This window comes from Bos taurus, chromosome 21 (assembly GCF_002263795.3).
Source record: "Bos taurus isolate L1 Dominette 01449 registration number 42190680 breed Hereford chromosome 21, ARS-UCD2.0, whole genome shotgun sequence".
NCBI classification, from domain to species: domain Eukaryota; kingdom Metazoa; phylum Chordata; class Mammalia; order Artiodactyla; family Bovidae; genus Bos; species Bos taurus.
The window spans coordinates 57,390,802-57,418,267 of NC_037348.1; the positions used below are offsets into that span (position 1 = coordinate 57,390,802).

General features: G+C 44.3%; 1 protein-coding gene across 1 annotated transcript in view; it reads right to left on the bottom strand.

Annotated features, from left to right (window-relative positions):
* Nucleotides 1-24,031, bottom strand: part of LGMN (legumain) — a 35,770-nt gene extending 11,739 nt beyond the window's left edge. The window contains 5 exon segments of the mRNA NM_174101.2: nucleotides 253-338; nucleotides 1,699-1,780; nucleotides 2,896-2,993; nucleotides 13,705-13,871; nucleotides 23,974-24,031. Coding sequence (NP_776526.1) covers nucleotides 253-338; nucleotides 1,699-1,780; nucleotides 2,896-2,993; nucleotides 13,705-13,842 — 404 coding nt within the window. The 5' untranslated portion in view covers nucleotides 13,843-13,871; nucleotides 23,974-24,031.
* Between the last annotated feature and the right edge of the window lie 3,435 nt (nucleotides 24,032-27,466).

The following is a 27,466-nucleotide window of genomic DNA, read 5'->3' on the forward strand; positions in this document are numbered from 1 at the left end:
AGCAGCAGGTTTAAGCGATGGGGAACATTTCATTAAGAGTAACAAGGGACCCTGGATCATAGGGTTAATTTGTTACAGAAACGGCTGCTGAAAGAAGCCACAGGTTCTGTGCAGGCTGTCAGGACAAAGGTCCCCACGTTGCAATCTCTCACCAGTAAACAGGCCAGAAGCAAGAACAAGGCCTGTATGAATTCTCGATTCTGGAGTACCAGGTCATTCAGAAAAAAGGGACAGCCATAAAACAGACGTTACCTCTTTAAGACCTTTCCAGATCCTACGCCCTTCACTGCTTCTGCATCACCTCTCAACACAGCAAGGAAATTCTTCGGGGTGACATCCTACGAAAAATTGGGAGTTGAAATCAGATGTAGCAGTCACTTTAAATCAGTGAGAGTGCTGAGTCTGTAGCAGAGGGCCCAGGCCATGACCATACACCTCCAAGGCTTAAGGATGAAGGGCAAATACATCCTTCAAAAAAATCTGCCACCAAGAAAGACCCAGAGCAAGGTCAGTGTTCCCGGCGCGTGTGCATGACCTTGTCTCAGGCATCGTCTTGTCTTTGGCTGATGCCGTTCAGCAAGCCTGCCATTTCTTCTTGACCATTATAAAGTCCAGGTGGAAAAACCCAAAGATGTTGGTAGGGAGGGACAAAGAGCAGAGGAAGAGCATGTGGCCTCAGAGAGACAACAAAGATGGAGACGGAGACTTCAGTGCCGACCTTTGCAACTGGCCTGCCTCCTCAAAGGCTGAATCCCAAAACACCCCTTAAAGGCGACTTTATAAAATGATATCTGATTATTAAAAAAAAAAAATTACAGAAAAGCACAGAGGAAAGAACATAAATCACCAGAAATTCCACCACCTACATTTTGGACATTTCCTTAAATAAATCTATGGAAACAATTTCATAAAAATGGGATCATCTATGTTAGATGAATGATGTATCTGATTTAATTGTTCTTGAATTTAAAAGAGAAAAATAAAACTGGAAGAACTGCTAAACTTCATAGAAATGTTTCTCTCTCACAAGGAACATTAGTTCCTAAAAGATTCCACTGAAATTAAGAAAAAGAGGGTATGAAATCCAGGAGGCTAATGAAATTATGGTGTTTTCAAAAATGTGTCAATGTACTGCGTTGGCCAGAAAGTTTGTTCAATTAATGAATATGTTGTTCAATAAAGTTCATTGTGAAAATGGAAAATGTCTTTTAGTTTTACTTAAAACCGAACAAACTTTTTGGCCAATCAATTCGGACGACTTTCAATCATTGGAAGTGATATACTATTATAATAATGGTGGAAAACTATCTCAGCAAAATCCAGAGACAGTACTTTGTACCAGGGCTGGCATTTGAGAAAGCTGATTTTCAGAAAAGGACACAAATAATTTATAATCAGATTAGTGGCAGTATCTTAAGAAAATCAGGTATTACGGAAAGAAAACTACTGAGATTTAAAGTATAATAAAACTAGAAATAAAAGATTGGCAGACTACCACTAATACTTTTTTCTTTTTCTCTCTGCTTTCTTTCGAAATTCACAGAAATTATGCCTCAGGCACAAATCTCAATATAAACATGAAACGTTGGCCAGAAATCCGTCTAATGAGGTCCTGATTCCAGAAGTTCAAGAAAGAGGGGAAAACCATCATTGAAACGAAGCAGACCCCGCCGGCTCCGACTCCGCGCTCCGCCTCACCTCGCCCGTGTAGTCCTTCAGTACGCCCTGGTACACGTCTGAGCCGTTGGGCCTGTTGATCACAATTCCCGGGGTGGGATTGCTGAAAATCAAAGGATGCAATGAAGCACACAATTTGATGTATCTCTGAAATCTGCATCTTCATAAATATGTTCCGGTTAAGCGTAAAAAGACTAAACAGCCATGACTGTCACAGACACTTCTCATCACCCACCCAGGTCCCCAACATGTGGTTTTAGTAGCCCGAGGGTCTTGGGGTCCCACAAGTCTTGAGCTCCCGGCCGGAGCAGTGAAGGGCTGAGCTCTGCAAACCGAGGACAGGAACCCAGGCCCTCGTGTGCCTGGCCTCCTGCTGGATACCAGCTTGCATCTTGGAGGAGAGATCTCATCAAGAGATCTCTCAGAGAAAAACTACTTTCAGAGAGAGAACAGAAAACAAGGCTTTGATGCAAGAGCTTAGGCATTAAAGCTCAGAATGGGTTAGGAACCATCATGTGATCGTCGGAAAGGCCACAGTTGGGAACTGAGGAGCTGGGAGACTAGAATGGGTTAGAGTCCTACCCGAACCTGCTGCTGCTTTTTTTTTTTTTTTTTTTTGGCAGGGGGAGGAAAGGGTGAGCCACTTGGCTTATGGGATCTAGTTCCCTGACCAGGGATTGAGCCCCCTGCACAGAAGTTCAGAATGTTAACCAGTACACCACCAGGGAAGTCCCCCACACCTGCTGTTTCTGATCTCAAGAAATCAGATAAGCAGGCATAAGAGAACGGTTTATAAAATTAAATTCAGCAATTTTTTAAAAAAGGAAATAGGTATAGAAAGAAGGGTGGGAGGATCTAAGCTACAAAGGAGCCTCCTGTGTACAGGCCTCCAAAGCGCCCTGGCACAGAGCTCAGGAACGAGCACCGCAGAACCTAGTAATGAATTAGTTCTCCAAGCCGAGAGGGAACTCATGCTTTAAAGCATTGCAAAGCCCGAGCCTCAGCACCTTCACCACCATTTGCTATGTCCCTGTCATTGCTGGGTTCTACCAAGTTATGGTCAAAGCTCTACATGAAATAGGTGGGTGGAATTTCAGCTGGGAGTCAGCTTACATTCTAATGTTAGGCTGCCCAACCAAGAATTCCTGAGAATCCATGTGTATTTTTTAAAACGCTCTAAAGTTCCTCACCATCAAGTTCAAAGCCCTCCATACTCACTCTTCGGAGTTGGCGATGTCGTCATACATCATCACGATGATCTGCTCATCAGGGATCCCGTTTCGGTGAACGATCTGGTAGGCATGGCATGCATCTGCCTGGGAGAAGGGGTTTTGTCAAGTGTTAGATTTTGTCCAGAAGAAGCCAATTTGAGTGTTTTCATGAGCAGCGTGTTCTTTCTCATGGAAGACGTGCTGTGTCCCACTCCTTATTGGTCAGGTATTTAAATCAGTTTAAAACACATTCATTTATCTTTTTCAGTTCAATTTTTAAAAATCCACCCTTCACCATGAAACTCTCATCAGGCAATTAGTGTAACATGTGGACTACTCTCACACACACACACACAACTACCACCGCCACCCACCACCACCACATCTGCAGGAAGCAAGGGCTTTTGAAAGCCCTGAATAAGTTATTTTCATTTTCCACACCACAGAAAAGTCTCCTGAAAGCACTGATTTAGGGCTGAAGAACAGAATGACAGAATGATGAACCAACAGATTAAAAGCTTAGCGGTTAGTTCTGCATCACACAGGACTCTTCTGGTTCCAGTAACCTTAACCGCTACAGTCGCTGTTCAGAGAACTGAGTGAAAAACTCAAAAATTCAGCTCAGGAGCCAAAATGAGGAATGTGTTCTTTAGTTTAAAAAAAATAACAAGGGTGACCATAGTAAAGATAAAAGAAAAACTTTGCTAATGAGATTCCTTGTCCATAAAAAGGCCAAGACAATTTTTGCTTCCTTTTTCAAATGATACAGACTACACTCCATGACATGGAAATCATTTGAGGACAAAAGGGGAAAACGTTACCTAACTTTCTGCTTTTATTTAATTATGTCTTTCCTAGGGCAGAGTATAAAAGAAATGCCATGCCCAGTTATTTGCTTCTGTAAAGAAGAGGGCTTCAGAAACTGGATGTCCACAGATCATGTTCTAAACAGCTCTTAGCAGAGCAATTGAAATAAAGCTCACACACCACCAAACCCAGCATTCTGCCTGTACATGTCCCAAACAAACGGACTTCATAGCAAAAATGGGTGCTCAAAATACAGTTGCTAAATGTTGTGTGGGTGAGTCCAAGACCTGGCATTCAAGAGCTATTAGATGAATAGATAACTGAATATGAAAACTCATACATTTATGGACTTTGTTCTACTTGCCAGGCACTATGCTCAGACTTTCTAGGTACCATCTCATTCAATTCTCATCACAACCCTCTGTGATAGTGATTCCCATTTCACAGTGAGGTCCTAAAAGCTGAGGGAGGGGAGGTGACCTGTGCAAGTCACACAGCTCAAAGTGAAAGATCCCAGGCATCCTGACTCCAGAACCTGATCTTGCTTTCAGAAAATACAGAAAAATAAACTGTCTGATGTTCATGTAACGGGAGTACCATAAAGATCACACAAATGGAATACCTAAAAATGAATGAAATACAACCCATGCTTCAAGATACATGAATCTCAGGAACATAATGAGAAAAAGAACAAATGATAGAAAAAAAATATTCACTATGATTCAGTTCAATTCAGTCGCTCAGTCGTGTTCAACTCTTTGCGACCCCATGAATCGCAGCACGCCAGGCCTGCCTGTCCATCACCAACTCCCGGAATTCACTCAAACTCATGTCCATCGAGTCAGTGATGCCATCCAGCCATCTCATCCTCTGTCATCCCCTTCTCCTCCTGCCCCCAATCCCTCCCAGCATCAGGGTCTTTTCCAATGAGTCAATTCTTCGCATGAGGTGGCCAAAGTACTGGAGTTTCAGCTTCAACATCAGTCCTTCCAATGAACACCTAGGACTGATCTCTTTATGATTACATTCATATAAAGGTCAAAACAGGCTAAAGTAAACATTATGTTGCTTAGTTAAATACACAGATGGTAAACTCTAAAACAAATCTAAGGAACTTGCCCTCTGGCAGGGTGAAGACTGGACCAGACAGGGGACAATGTACTAATAATTTTCTTTTTCTTCAGTTGGGGACTGAGAGAGTCAATTCCTAGGCAGGTTGATAAGAAGTCCGGGGGTCCCCAAGGAGAGAGGGGTCTGGAATTCTCAAGGAGGAGAAAAGGAAAAAGGTTTTTTCCTCTAAATTCCTCAGTCTTAGTCACATAAAATGGTTTTTATCTTTAAGCCTGGAACTGATGATTATATAACAAACAGCTCAGTTTAAACTCTGTGCTAGGGATTATATAACAACAATGCATCCTGCTTGAGGACAATTTCTCCTTCCTGAAAACCTTCTGGCTAATCCTGTTATCTTAAAATGTAAATTATGGGAGTGGGTTTAGTAAGATCTTTACTCTCAAGACTCTTGAGAGTCCCTTGGACTGCAAGGAGATCCAACCAGTCCATTCTGAAGGAGATCAGCCCTGGGATTTCTTTGGAGGGAATGATGCTGAAGCTGAAACTCCAGTACTTTGGCCACCTCATTCGAAGAGCTGACTCACTGGAAAAGACTCTGATGCTGGGAGGGACTGGGGGCAAGAGGAGAAGGGGATGACAGAGGATGAGATGGCTGGATGGCATCACTGACTCGATGGACGTGAGTCTGAGTGAACTCCGGGAGTTGGTGATGGACAGACAGGCCTGGCGTGCTGCGATTCATGGGGTCGCAAAGAGTCGGACACGACTGAGCGACTGATCTGATCTGATCTTACAACCTCTAGACATTCTTTTGATTCATTGTAATAACTTAATTAAAAGGTATTTAACTCCATTGCTAACACTAGCTAGGGGGCACTCTTTCTGCCCCCTTCTGATGTTTCTGTCAGAAGCTTTCTCTATCTCTTTTATACTTTACTAAAAATTACACAAAAGCTCTGAGTGATCAAGCCTCATCTCTGGCCCCAGACTGAATTCTTCTCCTCCGGAGCCCAAGAATCCCAGCGTCTTTCGTGGTTCAGCAACAACATTTCAGTACAAAGTACATAGGTATTCGTTTTATTATTATTCTTTACATTGCAGGCACATTATATACATATTTGTTTTCTATTTCATAAGAAAAAAAATCAAACCAATATTATGTCAGATTTAACCTTCTCAATGAAACTGGAGTAAGCAGGCACACCTACCCACTCATCTCAGTGCAAAGCAGCCTATTATTTATCTCTCCTGTTAGACACCAAAAAGCAGGTTCACCAAAAAACAAAAACAACTTAGGAATAAACTTAACAAAAGAAGTGCAAGACTTGTAAACTGAAAATTATAAAACTGCTGAGGAAAATTAAAGATCTAAATACACAGAGAGATATCTCGTGCTCATGGATTAAAAGACATACCACCCTTAAACTTTTTAAAACACTAACTCAGTTGGTAAAGAGTCTGCCTGCAGTGAAGGAGACCTGGGTTCAATCCCTGGCTCAGGAAGATCCCCTGAAGAAGGAAATGGCAACCCACTCCAGTATCCTTGCCTGGAAAATCCCATGGACAGAAGAGCCTGATGGGCTGCAGTTCATGGGGTTGCAGAGTCGGGCACGACTGAGCAACTAACAACACCAGTGGATAAGACTCCACACTTCCAGTGTCTCCACTGCAGGGGGCATGGGTTCGATCCCTGGTTGGGGAACTAAGATCCCGCATGCCGTGCGGTACAGACAAAAGATAAAAGAATAAAATTAAAATACCTCTCCTCTCCCCCTCAAAAAAATTTTTAAAAAACTGATCAGCAGGGATTTCCTCAGAAATTGACAAGATAATGCTAAAATTTGTACGTAACTGCACTAGTAAAAAATATATATATATATATACTGAAAAAGAAGAAGAAAGCTGGAGAACTTTCACTTCCTGTTTTCAGAACTACCCTAGGAAAGGAGAATCTTATCAACAAATGGTGCTGGGAAATTTTGGATATTTACATGCAAAAAGATGATCTTAGACTCTCACTTCACACCATATATGAAAATTAACTCAAAATGAATCATACTTAAATTTAAGTGTTAAAACAAAATTTTATAAGATAACACAGGAGAAAATTTTTGAAATCTTGAATTGTAATTGCACAGATGTCATAGATATGACCCCAAAAGCATGGTCTATAAAAGAAAAAAAAAAAAGATAAACTGGACATCAACAAAATTCAAAATTTTAGTGCTTCAAAAGACACCAGTAAGAAAGTAAAAAGATAAGCAACAGAGTGAGAGCAAAGTGTTTGCAAAACATATATCTGAGAGAGAACTTGTATGTAGAATGTGCAGAGAACTCTTGTACTCAGTAAAACAACTGGTTCAATCAAAAACAACTGATAAGCACATAAAAAGGTGTTCACAATCATTACTTATCAGGGAAATGCAAACTCAAACCACAGTGAGCTACCACTTCACAGCAGACAGACAATAACAAGCGTAGGTGAGGATAAGCCAGGAAGCTTCATCCATGCTGCGTGAATGTAAAATGATGCAGCCATTTTGGAAAGTAGTTTAAGTTTCTTTAAAAGTTAAGTATAAATTTACCCCATGACCTGGGAATTCTACTCTTAAGTATCTGCCAGGAGAAACAAAAACATTTATACACACCAAGATCTGTACTCAAATGTTCTTAGCAGAATGCTTCAAATGGGCAAAAGAAAAAAAAAAGGAAACAACCCAAATATCCACTGAGTGGGAAACAGACAAAATGTGATGTGACCACACAATGGAATGCTACTCGGCAATAAAAGGAATGAAGCACTGACACGCGCTATACAGATAAAGTTTAAAAACATGGCCTTAAGAGAAGCCAGACACAAAAGATCACGTTGCACAGCCCCATTTATATGGTATGTTCAGAAAAGGCAAACTTACAGAATGACAAAGTAGACTAGTACACTAGCAGCTGCCTCCAGCTGGGCACTGGAAACTGGCTCAAGGGATCTTACTGGGGAGATGGAAATGTTCTCAAACTGATTTATGGTGATGTGTGCACAACTTGCTAAATGTAGTAAAACATCACTGAACACTGAAAATGGGTGAATTATATGCAATCTGTAAAATATGCTTCAGTAAGACCATATATTTTAGAAAATACATTCAGCCTATCCTGGTAGTGCTCCCCTATATTCCTGGGCTCCTCACCACCGTCCTGACAGGCAGACTCTTTTATGTCCATTTCACAGATGGGGACAGGCTCAGGAAGGGCTCAGGGCTTCCCCCACCATGCCTCATGCTCTGCCTCCCACACAGAGGTCTCAAAGCCAAGCAGTGATCCTCTCTTGGGTCCTTGGAATTACTTGGTTTCCTCCCAACCTTCTCAATTCAAAGGGGCTTTCGGTCCGAGTCAAGCACTCACTAACACCCAAAAGAAGTAAATGTAAGGTTAAGCCAAGTCAAGTGACTTGGAGACAGTGCTAAAGGTTACTTGAATGACTTTCCTGGAGCATGTCTTATCTCTGTGCATTTTTTCCCTTAAAAACAGAAATGCCATGTGAGAGGAAGGTGTTGAGCAAGACTTGATATTGAGGGCAGAGCCCTCTGGGCCACTGAACAGAGACTGCTGACTCAACTCTCAGCGTAGGGAGATGGGACTACTGACACATCCCATGATTTCCTGGTGGAGGTCACTGTCCAGTCACTGATCATGCCGCCCCACTTCAGGCTAACTGTAAGCTAACTAAGGGCAACCTGGGCAACCCAGGTTAACTAAGCTGACCTGGGGCAAAGGCAAAGGACTTGTTCTTGAAATACTTGGCGTCACTGCCAAGGGGCCCACCTTCAAGCCAGGCAGGGGCTGGCAAGAGTTCATGGGCTGCTCATTGAGAGAATATGTATAGTACCCCTTCTTGGCACATGCTCTGAGCACTGCTGAGGCTAAGCCCTGAGTCTGGGCATTGGGCAAGGGTGAGGGGACTGCTAGCTCAGCTGGTAAAGAATCCGCCTGCAGTGCAGAAGACCCCAGTTCAATTCCTGGGTCAGGAAGATCCACTGGAAAAGGGACAGGCTACCCATTCCAGTGTTCTTGGGTTTCCCAGCTAGCTCAGCTGGTAAAGAATCTGCCTGCAACATGGGAAACCTGAGTTCGACCCCTGGGTTGGGAAGATCCCCTGGAGAAGGGAACAACTACTCACTCCAGTACTCTGGCCTGGAGAATTCCATGGACTGAGCAACTTTCACTCACTAAGCCCACCACCACCTCAGATTTTCCAGAGGAGAATCAAGAGGTTTGGAGTGAGATTACATCATTTGTTCAAACTAACACACCAGATTCGGGAAGAACAGGAATTACACCTGGGGGTCTATGCAAGTCCACAACCGACAGTCCCGACCGCCCGGCCCAGCATCTGGCTTGCACAAAGACAGCCCTCCTGGGCTAACTGCATTCCCCTAATTCAGTCCTGCTCAGCTCTGCTCTCCATCTGTTTCTTTTCTTAAAATATAAAAGTGATACTTTGTAACAAGATGGATTAACTATAAAAACATTATGCCAAGTGAAAGAAGCCAGACACCAAAGCCTCCACATTGTATGATTCCATTTATGAAGTTTTTGGAGAGGGCAAGACAATAAAGGCAAATGGCAAATCCTTGGGTGCAGGAGGCTGGGATGAGTACAGGCACGGGGGAACTTTCTAGAAGGATGGGTATGTCCTAAAACTGAACTGTGGTAACACTTGCACAACTATCTGAATTTACTAAAAATCACTGTACTATGATATAGGTGAATTGTATGGCATGGAAACATACTTCTTCAATAAAGCTGTTTCTAAAAAGCGGTAATTACACACACCCTTAAATATATAAAGTGAAAGGTGGTCATTCACAAGTGTAATGACTGCCACTAGACCCTCCATCAGCCTATTCTTTCCTCCCAACTTCAACATGTACAAGTTCTGGACTTTTCCCTCTCCCTCTCTGCCTCCTCTTGGCCCCATGGATGCTCTTAAGGAGGCTCCTGAAGCCTTCCCAGGAAAAGGTGGCACTCCCTTCCTCTCCACCACAGCCCCCAGCTCGAGACCAGCAGAGGGGAGGGGACGTCAGCATTCTCCCAGCTCCTCACCTCTTCTGTTGCCAACATGCCAGACCTTCTCCTTCAGAGCCCCACTGCCCAGCAGTGACCTCAAAGCTCCCCTCAAGCCCCTTTCTCCCAGTGACTCCTGGCTCACATCTCCTCTCCTCCCAACACACCCCCCCATATCCCAACATCCTCCTAATGCCTTGTACAATGGTGAACTTCACGTTCAATCCACTTAATTTTCCTTCTCGATGCACTGAGATCTCTGTACTGAAAGAAACCTTCCTCTAGTCCCATTCCTCCCCTGGTGACCTATGTTCTTCTTTCTCCCCATCACAAGCCTGTCAGAAAATTAGCCAGTAAATAACATCCCTTGTGTGGTTTGCACCAAGGGACATCTTCCTGTCATCCATGCATTGGAGTCTGGCTCCTGCCTCCACCACTGCAGGAATTTGTCCTCCAAGACCTTCCAAGCCCATACTCAAGATGCAACATATCCCACTAGCATCAGCCCAGACCCATCAATTCCCTCGCTGTCATCCATTCATCCCAGCCCCAAATGGAAAACAGAGAAATCCAATTCAATGTAACCAACACAGGTTAAATAACCATCATAAAGCATATAAGAACGCTCTGCAACAATCTAACTGTGCCCAGTATACTAATCTTCCCTAAACAAATTTGTGATAACAAGTGCTATGTTCACTCAAGGAAAACGTAAACCGTATAATATCATATATGAAACGAGTCGCCAGTCCAGGTTTGATGCATGATACTGGATGCTTGGGGCTGGTGCACTGGGACGACCCAGAGGGATGGTACGGGGAGGGAGGTGGGTGGAGGGTTCAGGATGGGGAACACGTGTATACCTGTGGCAGATTCATGTTGATATATGGCAAAACCAATACAATATTGTAAAGTTAAAAAATAAAATAAATTAAAAAAAAGTCTCTGCAGAAAAGAAAAAGTCTGTGTAGGTTCCATGGGAAAAGTTCTTTCAAATGCTCTTTGTTTCCCCTCACACTTTTAATTTTTTATTTTGTATTGGGGTGTTAACTGGCTATACCTCAAACGCTCTTTTAATGCTCAGTCTCTAAAGTCAAGACAGCAAGTGTCAGCAGTTGGCCAAGGAGAGAACTTGGCCAGCAGGAATATGAACCGAGGCCAACCATGATTCAGCAGCCATGCTTCCTCTGCCCATCTTTAACACCAGCATCCGCCCTTCTTTAGGGACAGAAATTTCAGTCTGTGCCCACTTCTTTTTGCTTTACTTGCTTCATTCCATTTTGATATGAAGTAGTTTACCCAGGGAAACTAGCAACACTTTAAAAAAATTTCCTGGGAGCAAAGGGTAATCAGATACCTATACTGAATAATGTTTAACCAATACATGGTTTTTAAAGTTAGTTATATAAAAACCAGGGTGTCTGATGAAGCAGCCAGTCTGCTATCAGTGACCCGTATTTAATACCCCATCTTTCTGACTCGTGGTGAGAGGCAGAGGAGAAAACTGAGCTGGGTAGTTAATACTCGGATTAGTCCTCTTTCACTGGGTCAGGTCTGTGTGTGTGCTGTGCTTAGTTGCTCAGTCGTGTCCGACTCTTTGTGACCCCATGGACTGTAGCCCGCCAGGCTCGTCTGCCCATGGGATTCTCTAGGCAAGAATACTGGAGTGGGTTGCCATGCCCTCCTCCAGAGGATCTTCCCAACCCAGAGATCGAACCTGGGTCTCCCGCATTACAGGCGGATTCTTTACCATCTGAGCCACCAGGGAAGCCAGGGTCAGGTCTGGGTGAAGTATTAAAAAGGTATACTGCCAATGAAAATAACTTTTTAATCAAGCCAAGTTTCCTATTCAGCTAGCATATAAAAAGCATTCAAGAACTAAGTCATTCAATAATCATCAAATTATAGAGCTGGTAGGGAGTTCACCTAAACCAACCCCTCTTTAACAGATCATGAAACTGATATCCTGGGAGCGAAACACTCACGAGGCAGCCCTGTTAAGCCGTCACAAGCACAGATGCCAGGTCTAATCTGGCAGCCACTGGCCACACTTGGTGACTGAGCACTTCAAAGGTGACCAGTTGAAACAGAAAGTAAACATAAATCGGGAAAAAGAACTGGACCGACGGCACATAACCCCACAGTGGGGGTCAAATGCATTTACTTATGATTGCCTGTGCATCTCGTCTCTGAGAACTGAGATTCAATGACTTTTTTAATAACAATGTTATGAAGGTATATAATTCACATCACACAAGTCAACCTTTTAAATATACAAGTCAGTCGTTTCTAGTATGTTCACCAAGTCACGCAACCACCACCATTCTCTAATTCCAGAACCTTTTCATCATCCCTAAAAGAGACTCTATACCCAGTAACAGTCATTCTCTGTCCGCTCCTCTGCCTAGACCTGGTCAACTAACGAATCTACATTCTGTTTTTAGAGCTTCCTGCGCTAGACTTCCATCTATAAATGGAATCCTGTGGTCCTTTGTGACTGGCTTCTCTCACTTAGGATAATGTTTGTAAGGTTCAGCCCTATTGAAGCCATGTATCCGTCCTTTGTTCTCTTTTATGGCCAAATAATAACACCTTGTGTAGACAGACAATACTTTTTGTTTATCCATTTACTGGACACTTGGATTGTTCTTACTTTTAGGCTAATATGAATAAAACTGCTATAATCATTTGAGTACAAGTTTTTTTGGGGGGACGTACATATTCTTTTTTTTTCTGAATATATACCTAAGAGTGGAATTGCTGGGTCATACGGTAACTCTGTGTTTAACCTTTGAGGAACTGCCAGACTGTTCTCCAAAGCAGCTACACCATTTTACATTTGCACCTGGAGGCTGCCGAATGTAGATTCTTTCCTCTCTAATTTCTGCCAGGCTGGTTTGCTGAGAGTGCCAGGAAAGAAGAGGAGGAAAGGGTGAAGGCAGAGCAGCAGGGCAGGGGTGTGGAGGGCAAGCAGACTTGTGATGCTGCTTCCAGAGTCCTGTCTGCACCTATGCGGCCTCACGCGAGCCACCTCCGGTCTTCAAGTCTCAGTTTCTTTATTTACTAAAATGAAGGCGCTAGACCAGTAGGTCTCAACTAAGGACATGTGGCAAAGTCTGGAGACAATTTTGGTTGTTACAGTAGCTGGGTGATGCTCCTGGTACCTAGAGGGCAGAGGTAGGGATGCTGCTAAACATCTTACATGCGTAGGACAGCCCCCAACAGTTAAGAATTACCTGGATGGACCCAAGCGTCAACAGTGCCAAGGCTGAGAATCCCTGCATTAGACTGAGGTGACGACATACGGGCCATTCTGAGGAACAGCCAAAATGGTTTCCAAAATGACTGTACCACTTTATAATCCACTCAGCAATGGGGGCGGGGCTGGGGGTGGGGTGTGTGTTCTGCTCTCCACATCCTCATCAACACCCTAATTTTTGCCAACCTAAGAGGAACATCCGTTCTACTTACAGTGGCTGGGGGGAAGAGATAGTTAGAGAGTTTGGGATGGACATGTACACATGGCCACATTTAAAATGGATACCCAACAAGGACCTACTGTATAGCACAGGGATATCTGCTCAATGTCACATGGCAGCCTGGATGGGAGGGGGGTTTAGGAGACAATGGATACATGTGCATGTATGGCTGAGTCCCTTTGGTGTTCACCTGAAATTATCACAATACTATTCATCAGCTATACCCCAATACAAAATTAAAAGTTTAAAATAAATAAAATCTTGGTAGCTTCTACTCCATCCCAAAGCAAAACCAAACCAAAAAACAATAAATAAAAAGTCTCTTCTAATAACAATGTCCAGGGTTGTTAACAGACAGCCAGTGTCATACGGGAAGAGGTGAGTCACTTTCTTACCTGGTGCCTGTAATTATACCAGCCATTTGATCCTGCGACGATCACCACCCAGTGCTTGCCTCCGTCCTCAGGGTCCTCCAGGGGGACAGCACCAGTTCCCAGGACCAAGCTGAGCAACACGGTGACTTCCCAAATCATCCTGCCCCCGGGAGTTCCGCTGCAGAAATCTAGGAAGAAAAAGGCAGAGTCAAGCGAAAAAAGAATGACAAAAACAGAAGAACGCTACTGGCCCCTAAGACAAGACCACAGAAGATGGGTCAAAAAGATAAGATTATTTGGTCACCAGACAGAACACGCCGAGGATAAAACTGATGTCAGAGCAGAATTTCATTCTCCTCGCTGCTGCCATTTCCCTGGAGTGGAGCAGAGGGCTGCCCACAGCGCCTCCCCTTCACTACGGGCTGAACTTAGGAGAATAAACCCAAGAATATCGAGGAAGCTCTAGGGGCAACTTTTTAAAGCTTTTGTCACAACTTGGAATACGGAAAAAAAATTCACTGACAAACTTCACTGTGTCGGAAAAATATCTACCACATACTATGAACTGTTTTAAGAAAAGAACAGACATAGAATGTGTGCATAGCAAAATGTGGAAGGCAGACAAAATCTAACAGTAGTTACTCTTGGGTGGTAGATGGGTAGAATTAAGAATGATCTTTCTTTTTGTCTCTCTTTACTACAAATAATATATATTACTTATACAACAAAGCTTGTAAAAATTCAACATACACTTGATGTAAATACTGAGGGGCAATTTATGTGTGTGAGCTATCTGGGTAAGCTATCGTCTAACACTGGCAATTTATGTGTGTGAGCTATCTGGGTAAGCTATCGTCTAACACTGGCAGCCCAAATGAATGTCTTTGTATACTGCTTACAACCCATTTACATTATTCCGTACAAGAGGCTGGGCAAACATTTTAATCCTTGTTTCACTGGATGGGGAGGTTGAAACAAGAGAGAAGTGACTTACCCAATATTCACGGACAGTCAGCACTGGCCACAGCCCAGAACCCACGCCTTCTGAATTCCTGGCCCACCCTTTCTGCTACATGGTTCTGCATCTCAAGACTTTATTCTTAATGAACTACACGCCCACTCTTACACTTCACGGCCAAAACTTTAAAGAGAGTTTTAAAGCACAAAAGGCAGAACTAAGGCCGAGTCCTGGCCACCCTGAAATTACTCAGACAAGTATGCTATTTTAATGCCCTGTGTTCTGACTATGTTATTTTTTAAAAAGCCTTCCTATGGCAGAAGCCAGGCCTGCCATTCTGAGATAAGAGGAAAAACAGTCGTTGAGACGTAGGAACTCGGAACAGAACAGTTGCAAGGCTAACCTCTGCCTCTGATGCTTTTTGACAAAACAGTGCTCATTTACTCACTCGTTAATGTATTCACTCATTCATTCACCTACTCAGTCAGAGTCTCCTGAGCTCTGACCCTGCCAGAAAAAGTGCTGGGGGCTGGGAACGCAGTAGGGACAGGACGAAGCCTCTGTCCTCAAGGACTGCAGAGCCAGCTAAGGCACGAAACACCTCAAAGTCTAGGAAACCATCCTCAGCATCTGTGCCTAAGACTGTGCTAAACCTCAAAATGATGGGATTTCCTTCCAAGTGAAAAAACAGGAAGCCCTGAGTCTGGTACAAGTTTTAAAAAGTAAAGGCACTTTGGGCCAGCACTTCTCCAACTATACACCCAGATCGCCTGGGGGGCTTGTTAGAAGGCAGAGTCTGACTCAGTAGGCATGGGCAGGGCCTGAGACTCTGCATTTCTGACAAGCTCTGGGTGACGCCCAGGACTACACTCTAGTCAGCTCTGCCCAGAAGCCCAGCTTCCTAGTCAAGAAACCGTACTACTCTATCCCCGCAAGACTTCTCCCAGGAACTCAATTTTTCACATGTAAGACTTAAGAATCTGAGGCGGGAGGACTTCCCTGGCAGTCCAGTGGTTGAGATTCTGAGCTTCCCATGCAGGCGGCAGGGGCTCAGTCTCTGTCAGGGAACTAGGATCCTGCATGGGACACAGCATGGCCAGATAACAACAAAATAGAATCTGGGTCGGTGCTAGATCCAGGTTTCTTTAGCTCCACTACAAAGTCATGGATGCATGGGCAACTACAATGATGTGCCCCAGATTTGATTCAGGATTGCCTTGAAATGGTCAAGATGAGTCACAGATGAGGGCAGTGGACTTCCCAGGCCACCCAGCCCCGGAACCCGCTGGTCTATTAATACGTCCGTGTGTATGAGAGGATGTTTTCTCATGTCCACTTGACCTGCCCAGGGCTCACCGAGGGATAATAAAAGGGGAAGTGATACAAAGGTATGAATCAGCAGCAGTGAGGTCAGGCAAGAGACTGTCCAGCTCCCACCCCCAGAGTTCTGCAGTGGCCCCCACACTGGAGGGGAAGGTGAGCCAGTGATACTGGAGGTCATGCAACCAGCAGCCTCCTGGCTGCAGGCAAGCCTCCCAGGAAGCCTTCTCTTGGGGCAGGGGTCAGCAAAGTCTCTGTAAAGGGCTGGAAAGTAGGTATTTTCAGCTCTGCAGGTCAAGTCATCCCCATCACAACTCTTCAGTTCTCCCACTGCATCACAAAGCAGCCAAAGACGGTACAGAAACCAGTGAACATGGCTACATTCCAATGCAACTGAAACAGGCGGTCTCTGTGGCCCGCCCTCAGGAGCCAGAATGTGTTCTCAGCCCACAGGACAGGTACAGTCTGGGGTTTTTATTATCTTTCATCAACAATCATAAAATAGGCTCCCTGGTTTGCATACCACGCTTTCTGAGTGTCTACCATGTGACTCAGTCCTGAAGAGGCTGATCTGTCCGGAGGCTCTAGTGCCTGACTTCTTCTTTTCTGTCTTTCTCTTTTCTTTTCTTTTTTCTGTTGTGCCTCATGGCATGTGGGATCTTAGTTCCCCTGACCAGGGGTCAAACCTGTGCCCCCCAGAAGTGGAGGCTCAGAGTTTTAGTCATTGGCCTGCCAGGGAATTCCCCCTTTCATATTTAAATAAAATATACTAGAGTTGAATGGTTGAGCTGCCTGAGCAACAGAATAGACGCCACCAGCTCAACTGCCTAAATCCGCAAGCAAACAACACCACCAGGGTATTTTTACAAATTCCAGTTTACTTTTCATTCTTCTAAAACACTAGCAAGTTACTCTTATTCATACACAGGGGACATTTTCAGAGTTAACATTTGGCGATATTCTTGTCTTTTTTTTTAATTATTAACACAGAGTTGTGGTTCCTTGAATACAACACCAAGTTACAAGCCTCACCATGTGACACCGATTGGGAAATGCCACTTAAAAAACACGTACATTAATACCGTGGGAACAGTATGGGGCCAGGGGCGAAGGAAAGACGTGAAGTAATACAATCCTTCCATCACCCTTAGCAATGAACACGTCTCAAAACAGCACGTTTCAGATAGCAATTTCCTGGTCAGCGCTATTCTTGACAAGTCGAGAGCAGGAAAACAAAGTCACAAATCATCTTGAGGCATATCTATGATTCTTGTTTCAGCAGAGTGAAAAGTTCATGAATAAAAAGTAAACAAGGATCTCTGGGACCTCCCTGATGGCTCAGTGGTTAAGAACCTGCCTTCCAATGCAAGGGACGCAGATGTGATCCCTGGTTGGGGAACGAGGATCCCATACGCTGCAGGGTAACTTAGTCCACAGGCTGCAACTAGATAAGCACCTCAATGAAGACCCAGCGCAGCCAAAAAAAAAAAAGTAAATGATCCCTGCCAAACTGGCCCAGGAAGACCGCTATTTCTTGCCCATGGCGCTCCACGGCCCCAGTCACACGGGCGCCGTCTTCTACTTCTTCCTGTCTACTCATCCGTCCAACACACAGGGCCTGAACACCCACCAGGTGCTCACAGAGACTGAACAGGGAGCCAAACTGGCGAAACCCTTCACAGAGCTAACATTCTAGCAGGAAGAGACAGGTTGTGCGGTGGTCATGAGAGCTGGGGAAGAAATAAAAGCAGAAGAGGAAGTCCTGGTGGGAGTGTCGAGTATCGTTTTTTCAAAACGGGAAGATTTTAAGAAGGTGAAGGAGCTCACCCATTTGTAGCAGGAAAACCCCAGAGGCAACATAAATGGTCATTTACGGGGGTTGTCTGTTGTTGTCCAGTCGCTAAGTCATGTCCATCTCTTTGCAACCCCATGGACTGTAGCATACCAGGATCCTCTGTCCTCCACTATCTCCCAGAGTTTGTGCAAATTTATGTCTACTGAGTTGATAATCCTATCTAACCATCTCATCCTCTGCCACCCCCTTCTCCTTTTGCCTTCAGTCTTTTCCAACATCAGGGGCTTTTATCAAATAGGGTACTATTTAGCAAATCAATTATGTGTGTGTGTGTGTGTGTGTGTTAGCAGTTCAGTCATGTCCAACCCTTTGCGACCCCATGGACTGTAGCCCACCAGGCTCCTCCGTCCATGGGATTTTTCAGGCAAGAATACTGGAGCGGGTTGCTGTTCCCTTCTCCAGGGGATCGTCCCAATCTAGGAGTCAAACCTGGGTCTCCTGCATTGCAGGCAGACTCTTTACCATCTGAGCCACCATGGAAGCCCTAAATCAAATATAATACATCCTTATAATGGGATACAGTGACAACTTTAAAAGAAAAAGGTAGTTCTTAAAAGTGCCGAGAGTGGGAAGGCCTCTGAGAGGATGCTCAGGGGTATGTGTTTAGTCTGCTAACCATTTGCAGGGAGAAAATGACCCAGGGAGCTGTTGCTCTAACCAGGGGAGACAGGAAAGTCCCCAAGAGTGTTCTGTTGTTGCTATGCCGCACAGGGAGGGAGGGCGGGATATGGGTCGGTATCTATGAACCATGGAGTGTGCAAGACACTTTCCCATCCTCACAACAGCCTGTGAGCAGGCTCATTACCCGCTTCAGCTGAGACAGACTAGCAGAGGTAGAGAAACTTGGTGGAAAGTGGTACTGCCGGGTGACACACTGATCTGCTTCCAAAGATTGCTTCTTCTATTACACCACCTCGCTTGTCACACCAAAAAAGCATTGTTTTTGTGAGTATCTCAGAGGCCCTGTAACCATAGGTGGGAGGGCTACACCCCACACTCTGGGGCCTCCAAGTTTCCTCCAGCAGCAGGATACCCAACATGCCTGCTCTTCATCACCCCACTACTTTAAGACACTTATGGGTAATTGGTTATAAAAAGGTCTTAGAAGAAGAGCCCATCAAAGGAGAATTTGAACCACACAAACTGGTTGGACAAGAGCCCATCAAAAGAGAACTTGAACCACACAAAGTGGTTTGTCAATGGATAAGCCTTTACAAATGAATGTCACCAGCCTCCAATGCCAAGTCCTCGATGCTCCCACTGGTCCAGCGACCCTCTCATGTTACAGGGCTACATGAAGTCACTGATTCAACTGAAGGACTCCACTTCAGGCAGTACCATCAAGTGGGGTCAGATCCAATAGGGGAGGTTTGGGACAGACCCGAGTGCACACACTAGATCAACTGTCAGCAGCAATAGAAGTAACAAGGCTACAGTTAGAGGACCATCTAAATAGCAGGATCAAATTCAAATCCAAGTCTGACACCAAAGCCCAGACCTTAACCACCCCCGTGACCTCCCACATCAGCCCTGTACTTGCTACTTGCTCTGGGTTAGAGACAGCGAACCATTAAAGCCAAGCAAAGCAGCTGGGCAGACAATGACATCTGTAAAGAGACTTCCAAACCTACAGGTTTTAAGATCGTGCCCTCTGTTCTTTGTGGGCGTACAACAAAATCATCATGCAAGTGGTCCCTGGCTGATAACATGCAAAAGAGACAAGGACAGGAGACAAGGAGCCCTCTTTTACCGAACTAAAGTCAAGTTCCTCTGAGCCCTCCTCCCGACAAGACTTTGGCCCACTGAGCCCAGGTTTAGCAAGAATCCTGCAAGGATCTCCCATCTTTGGCCTCTAATCAAGCTCCTCTTAGCAATATTTCAGCCATTGACCCTCCCACTCTGCCTACTGGCAATAAATCTCAGTTGTCCTTGATGTATTTGGAGTGGAGCTCAGTTCTATACGGAAGTCTTTCTCCTCTAATACAACAGCTAGAATAAAATCCATCTTGTCATTAAAAAAAAAAAAAAATGGTTACATTACATGGCACGTGGGATTTTAGTTCTCCAACCAGCGATCAAACCTGTGCCCCATGCACTGGAAGGACAAAGTCCTAACTACTAGACCACCAAGGAAGTCCCCGTCTTGTCATTTTTAACAAATGTCAGGTGAAATTTCTCTTTAATACAGGACAGTTACTAAGTTACTACTGGACTAAGTTCCTAAGTCCAGGGAGACCCTGCCTCACCTTAATTGTTCATCTGTCAAATGGGATGATAGAACTAAATTATTAAGGGCCTATTCAGTTCCCATATCCTTTGATTTTCTGTTTCAAGAGTAAAATGGAAAAAAAAAAAAAAAAGAGAGAGAGAGAGAGAGAGAAAAGAAAATCCAAGTAGTCTGATCTCAAATCTCAAAAAAAAAAAAAAATGGATTTTGTCCAAGTGAGAGAATAGGGAACATTTATGATTCAGTAGCAAAGCACATTCTAGATTAGAGCATGTCCTTCAAAGTTACCTAATTCTGATGCTATGGAGGACTTCCCTGGTGGCTCAGTTGGTAAAGAATCTACCTGCAATGATTCTATGGAACTTTTTCCCCCACAACTCTGTAAACTGTAGATACTAGAAATGAAAATAATTATTGTCTAAAAACATGCAAATGCATTCTATTAAGTGGAGGTGCAAGTGACTCCCCCTTTGAAAGAAAGAAGCCAGGTTGCCCATTGCACATTTCAGTATTTCTAATCTACAAATGTACTTTGTACTTGGAATCTCCTTTCAACTGACAGTAATATATACAGAGTGATGTTGTTGTTCAGTCACTAAGTCACGTCCGACTCTGCAACCCCCTGGACTGCAGCTTGCCAGGCTTCCCTGTCCTTCACTATCTCCCAGAGTTTGCTCAAACTCTTGTCCACTGAGTCAGGGAAGCCATCCAACCAGCTCATCCTCTGTCGCCCCCTTCACTTTTAAAAAATTATCTTTTAACATTTCAAAATGTACAAGCAGCTGTAACATCTTTCAAAATACACATAGTCAAGAAAGATTTTTTTAATTTACTAATGTCTAGAAGAATTTGATTTTTGGTTAATGGTTTTTCTACATTTTTATTTTCACTGCTTATTTGGCATTTGAATTTCTTTAAGTTTCTCCCAAATTACTATTTTTTGAAATCTAGGATTAATAATAGTTTGTAGTCTTTCCCCAAATGAATGAGCATGACTTTTATAACTAGATGTAAATTCTTAATTTTAATTTTGTTACAACTTATATTTTAAGAAATTGAAGGATACACGTTAAACTACAGAAATGTACAAATATAATATAAAATACCTGTTACCGTTATACAGATCAACTGTTAATATTTTGTAAATCTGTTAACCCTCTTTCCCCATAAACAAATAAAACATTACAGATAAAACAGTCCCCCATTGTCCTGTCCCATTCTCCGCATACCACAAGGTAACCACTATTGTAAATTATTTCATTCCAATCAATTTATTATACTTTAAAATACATATATCCACTTTATAAAAATTCTCCTACTAACAAACATGTAGGTTGTTACCTTTTTTTTTTTTTTAACTATTAAAATGTTGCAAAAGCATTCTTATACTCATTGCCTTGTAAGCAAATGTCTCTCTGGTACTTTAGGAGTAGAACCACTGAGTCTTAAGATATACCTATTTTGCTAGCAGCTGTACTGTCCTATGGAGAAGGCAATGGCACCCCACTCCAGTACTCTTGCCTTGAAAATCCCATGGTTGGAGGAGCCTGGAAGGCTGCAGTCCATGGGGTTGCTAAGAGTTGGACACGACTGAGCAACTTCACTTTGACTTTTCACTTTCATGCATTGGAGAAGGAAATGGCAACCCACTCCAGTGTTCTTGCCTGGAGAATCCCAGGGACGGGGCAGCCTGGTGGGCTGCCGTCTCTGGGGTCGCACAGAGTCGGACACGACTGAAGCGACTTAGCAGCAGCAGTACTATCCTAAGATATACTTCCAAATATCTGATATCTTTCAAACAATTGATACTCTTGAGAGTAACAAAGTTCATAATTTCTACTCTGATAGATATAAAGTGATCTAATTATGAGTTGACTCATTGGAAAAGACTCTGATGCTGGGAGGGATTAGGGGCAGGAGGAGAAGGGGACGACAGAGGATGAGATGGCTGGATGGCATCACTGACTCGATGAACGTGAATCTGAGTGAACTCCAGGAGTTGGTGATGGACAGGGATGCCTGGCGTGCTGCAACTCATGGGGTCGAAAAGAGTCAGACACGACTGAGCGACTGAACTGAACTGAACTGAATTATGGGTTTGATCTCTATCTCCTGGATTACAAGATAATTTGAGTCATATGTCTAATCATCCAGATTTCAATATCCTTAACATTTGTGATGATTTCCTCTTCATAAAATGGGACTCAAATTTTGGCCTAAAGCAATGTCTGTGGTTTAAAGAAAAAAAAAAAAAAAAAAAAAAGGCTGGTCATTTCCTTAAAAAAGATAGTCATAGGTGGAAAATTCAAGAGACAGCATTCACCTCAATATATTTTTAATGAACAATACTAGGTATGGTGTTCACTTACTTAAGAGTTCACAACCTTTTACTCATCTCTCCTCTCATTCAAATGCAATTGTCTTTAAAATCCTCAGCAATTCCCCTGGGAATTACTGCAATGAGCTCCCTGGTGTGGCCTCTTTCCAACACTTTTCCACATTAGAGAGTATCTAAGATACACACTGGGCTTCCCTCGTGGCTAACTGGTAATGAACCTGCCCGCCAATGCAGGAGACTCGAGTTCTTCCCCTGGGTTGGAAAGATCCCCTGGAGAAGGAAATGGCAACCCACTCCAGTATTCTCCCTTGGGAAATCCCATGGACAGAGGAGCCTGGCTACAGGCCATGGGGTCACAAAAGAGTCCAACACAACTTAGCAACTAAACAATAGCAACAACAAAGATACACATCTACTAAATTCGGTTTCTAGGGCTTTCAGGGCAAAATCCAAGTCTCTTATAAGCTTGCAAGATGCGCCTCTGTTTTCCACTATCCACATGAAATCCCTTGCTCCAACCAGGCTCAGGACTCCGGGTCCAAAATCAGTGCTCTTTTCCTGCCTTCATCATGCTATTTTCCAGGCGAAAGGCTCTTCTCTTTCATCGCGCTAGCTCCTGCCCATCCCTCAAACTCCATTCAATTATTCCCTTCTCTGCAAAGTCTTACGTCTTCCCACAAGCAGGGTTAGATGCTGCCCCTGGAACACTGGAATGGTTCACGATAAACTGCCTCTCCCCTTTATGAAATAATCCCTGCTTAAAAAACTTAGTAAGGCTCAACCAATGTTTGCGAACTAATGCAGTAAAGACATTACTGTCTGGAGCAAAGACAGCTGGGCCATGCCACTCACTACATACCACAGGGCAAGTCTCAAACCATGAACATTTATTTTCACAAAATTTCTTTCTCCCAGCCCCTAGATTCTTGGCACTGAATACCACGTGGGTAAAACCTCAACTCTAATAGAAGTAGGGGATCAAATCCTGCTAACTTTCACTTCCATGGTTCATGTGAATCATCCTGTTAACTCCCACCAGCTCAAACCTGTGAGAAGTGGAGCTTTTATGATTTCTCAGAAGGGATGTTTTTATACCTTTGGGTATATTTGCTGTTGTGGTTAACATAACCCCTTCCCCCTTAGGCTACCAAGAACTAACTGGAAACAGATGAAACCTCAGCATTACAAACCTCAACAACCTGAGTTGTTTCTAGATTGTTAAGACAGTACACAAGAGACCCCCTCCTGGCATTCCCTGGCTATAGGACCTTAGCAAATGTGCTCTCAGCTCGCGCCTGTTTCTCTCTGCTCTTGGAGGAGCCTGGGCTTCCAGCCAGAGCTCGCTCAACAAAAGGAGCCCCAACTCACCAACCCCACGGGATGCAAGGCTGAGAGAGCTCATCGGAAGTCATCCTTTGCCGAAAACTCCCTTTCTCCCGATGAGAAATGGATTTACTCAAAAAAAAAAAAAAAAAAAAAAAGGCCGGGGAAACTGAAAATCCCAGACATGAAGCCAAGATCTGCGGCCGATGGGCGACCCTGGTCTGGGGCGTTGGGCCGGGCCCCAGTCCCCTGCCAGGGATATTGATTACCTGCTGCGGGACCGTGGGAACTCCTCGCGGTGCGCAGCCTCAAAGAAGTGAGCTGCCGGCGTCCTCCCTGCAGAGATTGCTGAGCAGGGAGGGTTCTAGCTCCTTGCTTTGAGGGTTGGCTGCGCCGCGGCGATTGGCCGAGCTTCGGGGAGGAGCGTCTTCGAAAGCCAATGGGAGGCGAGAACGAGACCGGAGAGTCGCAGGAACTACAAGTCCCAGCGAGCCCTCGCGGGGCCTTCTGATCCCAGGAAGCAAAGGAACGCAGGGAGGACGGTATCCAGAGAATTAGGGCGGGATGGGGTGAGGGTGGGAGGGTGATTCTGACGTGTGTGGAACCAGGGGCGCAGTGATTCCCCGGAAGGATCGATCCCCAGCGCCCTAAGCCGTTTAACACTCCGCTTCTAAACTTGTACACAAATTAGAACCACATAGGGTAGTAGCTTCGTAGGTACTGATGCCTCTGCCTCTCCCTAAAGATTTTGGTCTGCCTGTGGCCTGGGTTTTGGAGTCTTTAAAGAACCCCAGGTGATGGGATGTGCAGATCCGTTTCATCCTGGTAACAACCCTAGGAGAGGGAGGCACTGTTAATGTCATCCCAGCTTTACACACGGGGCAACTAAGGAAAGTTATGTCAGGGAGGTTAATTTTCGGAAGATCACATACCTCTGAAGTGGCAGAGCCAGAATTCGGAGCCAGGCAGTCTACTTCCAGAATCCGGTGCTTTTTATCCGTATGCTACTTCTCAAACGTTTGGTATTGTCTCACAGGGAGAGAAAAGTAAAATACTATACATACAAGTACCATGGTATGGAGCTCAGAAAGTTGAGTTGAATGGAGTTATTATAAGTCCAGTACTGCCCAAGGACATCGAGCACAAGATATTGAGACTTACATTCATGGGTTCTCTCGTCTCATCTTTTTTGTTGTGACTGTGTTCAGTTCAGTTCAGGTCAGTCGCTCAGTCGTGTCTGACTCTTTGAGACGCCATGAATTGCAGCATGCCAGGCCTCCCTGTCCATCACCAACTCCCTGGGTTCACTCAAACTCATGTCCGTCGAGTTGGTGATGCCATCCAGCAATCTCATCCTCTGTCGTCCCCTTCTCCTCCTGCCCCCAATCCCTCCCAGCATCTGAGTCTTTTCCAATGAGTCAACTCTTCACATGAAGTGGCCAAAGTATTGGAGTTTCAGCTTTAGCATCAGTCCTTCCAAAGAACACCCAGGACTCATCTCCTTTAGAATGGACTGGTTGGATCTCCTTATAGTCCAAGGGACTCTCAAGAGTCTTCTCCAACACCACAGTTCAAAAGCATCAATTCTTTGGCAATCAGCTTTCTTCACAGTCCAACTCTCACATCCATACATGACCACTGGAAAAACCATAGCCTTGACTAGACAGACCCTTTGTTGGCAAAGTAATGTCTCTGCTTTTGAATATGTTATCTAGGTTGGTCATAACTTTCCTTCCAAGGAGTAAGCGTCTTAATTTCATGGCTGCAGTCACCATCTGCAGTGATTTTGGAGCCCAGAAAAATAAAGTCTGACACTGTTTCCACTGTTTCCCCATCTATTTCCCATGAAGTGATGGGACCAGATGCCATGATCTTCGTTTTCTGAATGTTGAGCTTTAAGCCAACTTTTTCACTCTCCACTTTCACTTTCATCAAGAGGCTTTATAGTTCCTCTTTACTTTCTGCCATAAGGGTGGTGTCATCAGCATATCTGAGGTTATTGATATTTCTCCTGGCAATCTTGATTCCAGCTTGTGTTTCTTCCAGCCCAGCGTTTCTCATGATGTACTCTGCATATAAGTTAAATAAGCAGGGTGACAATATACAGGCCTAACGTACTCCTTTTCCTATTTGGAACCAGCCTATTGTTCCATGTCCAGTTCTAACTTGCTTCCTGACCTGCCTATAGGTTTCTCAAGAGGCAGGTCAGGTGGTCTGGTATTCCCATCTCTTTCAGAATTTTCCACAGTTTATTGTGATCCACACAGTCAAAGACTTTGGCATAGTCGATAAAGCAGAAATAGATGTTTTTCTGGAACTCTCTTGGCTGTGTTGGCTTGTGTAAAATTAGTTCCACCACTGTTGCAGGAAAGGGGACCCCTTCCAGGGCCCGAAACTGGGCTCTTGCCTAACACTCGGAAATGAATTGTCCGAGGAAACACGTCTGCTGACAAAGCAAGAGATTTTATTGGGACAGGGCACCCGGTTGGAGAGCAGTAGGGTAAGGGAACCCAGGAGAACAGCTCTGTCACATGGCTTGCAGTCTCAGGTTTTATGGTGATGGGATTAGTTTCTGGGTCATCTTTAGCCAATCATTCTGACTCAGTCCTTCCTGGCGGTGCACACCTTGTTTAGCCAAGATGGATGCCAGAGAGAAAGATTTTGGGAGGTGGACATGTGGTGTCTCCTTTTGACCTTTCCCGAACTCTTCCGGTTCAGTTCAGTTCAGTTCAGTTCAGTTGCTCAGTCGTGTCGGATGTTTTTCTGGAACTTGGTGTGATCACTGACCTAGAGCCAGACATCCTGGAATGTGAAGTCAAGTAGGCCTTAGAAAGCATCACTACGAACAAAGCTAGTGGAGGTGATGGAATTCCAGTTGAGCTATTTCAAATCCTGAAAGATGATGCTGTGAAAGTGCTGCACTCAATATGCCAGCAAATTTGGAAAACTCAGCAGTGGCCACAGGACTGGAAAAGGTCAGTTTTCATTCTGATCCCAAAGAAAGGCAATGCCAAAGAATGCTCAAATTACCGCACAACTGCACTCATCTCACATGCTAGTAAAGTAATGCTCAAAAGTCTCCAAGCCAGGCTTCAGCAATATGTGAACTGTGAACTTCCTGATATTCAAGCTGGTTTTAGAAAAGGCAGAGGAATCAGAGATAAAATTGCCAATATCCGCTGGATCATGGAAAAAGCAAGAGAGTTCCAGAAAAACTCTTCTGGTTGGTGGAGGCTTATTAGTTCCATGTTCCTTACTAGGACCTCCTGTCGTAAAACAAATTATGCAAATAGTTTCTATGGTGCCTGGCCAGGGTGGGCAGTTTCAATCAGTGTGATTCCCCTAACACCACCACAGTTTAACTTAGGCCCTCAGCAGTGAAAGCAGAGCCCTAACCACCAGACCACCAAGGAACTCCCTGATATCCTTTTATATATATATATATTTTTTTTAACTGCAAATCTTGGGTCTGTGTACTACCCTGGGCCTACTGCCTATTTTGTGGATAAAAGTCTAGAGGAACACAGCCACACCCATTGGTTTAGGTATGACTCTTTGGGAGAACAAGGAAGAGATGAGCTATTATAGGAGAGACCATGTGGCCCACCAAAGAATCTGTATACTGTGTGACCATTTACAGAAAAAGCTTACCCACCCTGAGTTAAGTACTTGGCCCAAGATCACAGCTTGGAAGTGACCAGGGCTTCAAGTTCAGGTCTGTCCAAGCCCAAAGTCAGTTCTCATGACCACTGTGCTTTCATA